The following is a 5,161-nucleotide window of genomic DNA, read 5'->3' on the forward strand; positions in this document are numbered from 1 at the left end:
ATGTTAAGAGTCGGTTCAGGATAGTAACAATTGCTATGCTGCTTTTTACATGTTCACGTGTTGATTGGATCCAGTTACTCTTCTAAGATCGAGATTAAATCCAGTTATCCTTCTTAGATTGAGATTTTATCTAGTTACTCTTTGTAGATTGGGATTTGATCTGGTCGTTTCTCTTACATCAGGATTATTTAAAGCCTCCTTTTAGGTCGTGGCCTTACATTATCACTTTCTATTAGTCAGTGAATTGTAACACACGTGAAGTTGCCTTTCATATTGTAGGGTATTAAAGAAGCGGAAAGTTTTAGATAATGTCAAATTTATCATAAAAATTTACCTCGTTCTGTAATGTGCGGTATAGAATGTTAAGTGTTTTAATATTTTTTCGCTATCGACTAAGATTTTAGATTGTTTTACTAACTTATTGCCACAGTGAACTTTTCCAATTACAAACTTCTTTACTACAGAATATGTTCATGTAAAGCTAAAACAATCACATTATTATGCAAAGCCAAAACAATCACATTATTATGTAAAGCCTAAACAATCACTTCAAAATAATGTGATTGTTTTGGCTTTACATAATAATGTGATTGTTTTGGCTTTACATAATAAAGTGATTGTTTTGGCTTTACATAATAATGTGATTGTTTTGGCTTTACATAATAAAGTGATTGTTTTGGCTTTACATAATAAAGTGATTGTTTGGCTTTACATAATAATGTGATTGTTTAGGCTTTACATAAGATGCAGTTATCGCTTCATATGCTTCAGAATCTTTGTGCAAGGTTACACAAAGGTTGTCTGCGTACAGCCGTCCATAATTTTGAACTTATAGACTATAGAGAAGGCAGCTAACCAACAGAACCCACCCCCAACTCTTGAGATACTTTTGTCTAAATGAATGATGGGATTTGATCATCAATCTTATGGCCCATGGGTGCGAAGTGTGGAACATGTTTTTGTAGCAACGGAACGCGAACTACGAATCCTCGTATTCCCAGTCCGGGCATGTTATGTAATTAGCCACGCCTAGGACAGTTATTGCTTCATGAATAATAATATCAACAGATACCAATGACATGTATAGCAGTATAGATAAACAAGATGAGTTACTTATAATGCAAAGGTTACCATCCTATAACACCCGTACCAGCAATGACACTCGAGACTATTTCCTCTGGTACACAGTAGTGCCATGTCTCTCTGGGAGTGGGGGAAGCACAATTAACTTTAATAAAATGCCCAAACCACTTCCATTATCCAGATATGCACGTGAAGTGGCGTGTGATACGAAATTTGAAATGTACCAGTTTATACAGAAGCCTCACAAAATTCCTAGCGGAGACTAGCATAAATACTCTGGTAGATACAGTTTTTGACATTTAATATAAGTAATAATAAAAAATGTTCGAAATCTCAGTGGCACTTTTGGGACTTTTTACTTGGGGGAGCATAAAGGGGGGCAAAGAGGTAGTTTGGGAGGCAAAAAGTTAACCCTTTCATGTCAGTGAGAGTATAAAGTTTAAAAATATTAAAAGACTATATCTCAGATGAGGAGGCAGAACTCTCTAATGGGGGCCTGATCCCCAACGCGAACTCTGTGATACGCTCCTGGTTTAACCTTTAACAATTTATATATAATAGTTACAATATTAGTCTGAAAAGTAACTGTCTGTGATATATGATAGAATACGTATTAAACATTACGAATTATTTAGTGAATATAATTTATTAATAATGATGCTACTGATTATATATATGTGATGAAAATACTTACAGCTTATGTTAAAAAAAACAAATTGTTTTTAGACCATGCGGATTTTAACTGTTAAGGATAAAGTAAAAACTAATCTCATTTTACGTGTTGTTATTTTCTTTTTCTTAGTGCAAGGTTACACAATAGGCTCTTAGCACTCTGTTCTTTGCAGGGAATCGAATCCTGGAACTTAGCTCTGACCCCATAAGGCATAAAATCATTTTTCAATAATTTATAAACACCATCTCTGTTCCAATCGCAAAAGTGTGTCCAGCACAAAAAATAAAATGAAAGGTACTTAAATATATTACCAGAGATACAGAGATATTATTGTAAATATATTTTATCTGTTGAAAATGGTTTAGAAAGGACATCTTCAGAAATCTCATCAAAACCGGTTTTTTTTAAGAGTTGTAATCACGAATTTAATATGTATCTTTGTGACAGATTGTTAACGATATTTTGGTCTGTTTTTTTTATCCACGATTTAATTTATGCAATAAAGTATTATAATTCTGTAGAATTCTGATATAAAGATTTTAAAAATTGAGAGAGAGAAATTCAAGGACGTTTATTAAAGCTCAATGTTTTGCAGCTAGTCAAACTTCTTATCATCTGTTTTTTTTTCCTCCGAAGTAATGTCATGATTATATATAATTTAAGAAATGTAGAGAGTCTTATCTATAGTAATAAACGAAGACGGAAGCTTTTAACTTAGCTCTTGTGGAAAAAAAAAGAGGTTTTAAGTGCGATAACATTGATAGAAACTGTGCCTAGTTTTATGATGATGATGACGAAGCTCCCTGAGGAGTAAAAGTTGATTTGGAGATAAGTAATGTAAACTACAGCTAAACTCTTACTTATGTTAATTTAGAAAACCTCGAGGCCTAAGTTACAACAATGGGAGAGAGCTCATCCTATCAAGTTCGACTGGTGGTGCTGGGAGGGACGGGAGTAGGTAAATCTTCCATCATCAAGAGGTTCCTGTTTAACACTTTTACTGAGAAACATTCCCCTACTGTGGAGGACATGCACTACAGAGAATTCGACTTGGGTACCACGACTCTGAAGGTGGACTTTCTGGACACTGCGGGCGACATGCAGTTTCCAGCCATGCGTCGACTTTCCATAGCCAATGCGCAAGCTTTCCTTCTGGTGTACACCATAGACAGCAAGACGTCCTTCGAAACCCTGAAGAAATGTTTTGAGGAGATTCGGGAACAGCGAACGGATTTCCAAGGAGTTCCCATAATTGTAGCTGGAAACAAATTGGACTTGGCTAGTGAACGGCGCGAGCTAGTCAAGGAAGACGTAGCCGAATGGGTTTTCTGTGAACTCCCTCGACTTCGGGTCAAATTAATGGAATGTTCAGCAAAGGATAACGTCAACATGAAGGAACTTTTCCGATCCTTTCTTATTTTGGCTAAAATACCATTTCAGTCTGAATCTTCGAGCTTGCACCGCCGCTCCAGTGCACACGCATCTAGTGGAAAAGCCAAAGGTCCAGAGGAAGGATATCAAAAAAGCGAACCACGCAGTCGCAGTTTAATTCGTCGTGTGAGCAAGAAAGTATCTAAAATGCGAGAGAACGTTCACAGTGACAATGAGACGAATGACTGTATCGTATCTTGAAACTATTACACTCCCTTGTTTTAACTTTCTTTGTATCTTTGTTAAGGTATTGTGTTACTTAGTTGACTTTATTGCCCGATCCCAACTCAGGGCTCACCCGCGCGCCCCCTACTGACGGGAATACCTGAGTGTGCTTTGCTGATGTTTCAATGTTGCAACGTAATGTGTAAAGTAAGGTGAAGATACAACATACATATCAAATACTGATCACGTCCTAACGCCATTGCCAAATCACATAACTTGCTTAAAATGTGACGTCATTATGGTGCAAAACAATTTTACGTTAATAATTTTGGATAAATCACTTTTTTTTTTTTAAATTTTGGCAAAGTAATTACTACGTTTTCTAATGACATGCGTTTTGTATAAATGTCTTGATAGATAACTACCGAGTATTAACAAGTGCTAGAAAACACAGGATCAACACTTGAATAATTGAGTATTAGGAACTGGTTAGAAAACACAGGATTAACACTTGAATAACTAGATATTACAAAGTACTAAAAAACACAGGATTAACGCTTGAACAACTGAGTATTAGGAAGCACTAGAAAACACAGGATTAAGGCTTGAAAACTGAGTATTAAGAAATACTAGAAAACACAGGATTAACACTTGAACTACTTAGTATTAGAAAGCACTATAAGACACAGGATTAACAGTTGAATAATTGAGTATTAAGAAGTACTAGAAAACACAGGATTAACACCTGAACAACTTAGTATTAGGAAGCACTATAAAACACAGGATTAATACTTGAATAATTGAGTATTAAGCAGTACTAGAAATCACAGGATTAATACTTGAATAATTGAGTATTAAGAAGTACTAGAAAACACAGGATTAATACTTGAACAACTGAATATCATGAAGTGGCCGGTAAAGTCAAGATTTTCACTTGAACAACTGATTATCGAGAATTGGCTAGAAAATAGAAGGTTAACGCTTGAATAGCTTTATCTTTAGAACACTTTAAAAAAGCACTAAAGCAAGCCACGCCACATAACAATTAGCACAACTATCAAATAACATAGCTGGCCTTTTGTGCTTCCGATCCTTCTATTACGTTAGTATTAGACAGTGTAATGTTTGTTGAATAAAACAACGTTTCGTTTGAAAAATGTCATTTTTGACTCTGGTGTGAATGTTTAATATTTCTTGGTTTACACGAGATCCACAATAGGTTCCCCAGTATAATGCTCTTTTTCATATCAACAGGGAACTGGAAATCAGATTTTATTCCCAGAAGCTTCATTCCAAGATGCCTTTGGTGTGCACAGAATATATATTATATGGTTATTACAAAGTAACCTATTAAACAAAGATGACAGTGTCTTACTAAAATATTTAAGGTTTCAAAGAACTTACAGAAAAAAATGAGTTTTACACCCCACTAAAGATATCAACGTATAATTTTCAAAAAATAACTATATAAAAAAAACCCTGCTCCTGTTTTTCAGTACATCAACCTTACAAATTAAATCTTGAAAAATTCAACACGCGACTGTGGTTTTATGTCTTCTACAAATATATTTCAAGCAATGACATTCTTTCGGTGTATCAAAACTCGAACAGAAATAACTTTCTTCTAAACCTGTGTTTTTCAACACACTTTTATAAAGATTAGTGACTCACTATAATGTGAGCGAACATTGACAAAACATTAGTTAACATGTTTGTTAAAAGGGTGACTTAATCACACGTGTGTTAACTTTTGTCTAATTTTAAAACTTCGTTCAACTTCAGAAGAAATAGTTCTTTTTTATTCCAAGA

At 34.8% G+C, this 5,161-nt stretch overlaps 1 protein-coding gene across 1 annotated transcript; it reads left to right on the forward strand.

The window, feature by feature from the left end:
* Positions 1-2,632: 2,632 nt before the first annotated feature.
* LOC106464519 (GTP-binding protein Di-Ras2-like) lies at positions 2,633-4,497 on the forward strand. Its single transcript, XM_013924666.2, has one exon. The coding sequence runs from the start codon at positions 2,657-2,659 to the stop codon at positions 3,386-3,388; it is 732 nt and encodes a 243-aa protein (XP_013780120.1). The 5' UTR covers positions 2,633-2,656; the 3' UTR covers positions 3,389-4,497.
* Positions 4,498-5,161: the final 664 nt, after the last annotated feature.

This window comes from Limulus polyphemus, unplaced genomic scaffold, assembly GCF_000517525.1.
Source record: "Limulus polyphemus unplaced genomic scaffold, Limulus_polyphemus-2.1.2 Scaffold1675, whole genome shotgun sequence".
NCBI lineage: Eukaryota > Metazoa > Arthropoda > Merostomata > Xiphosura > Limulidae > Limulus > Limulus polyphemus.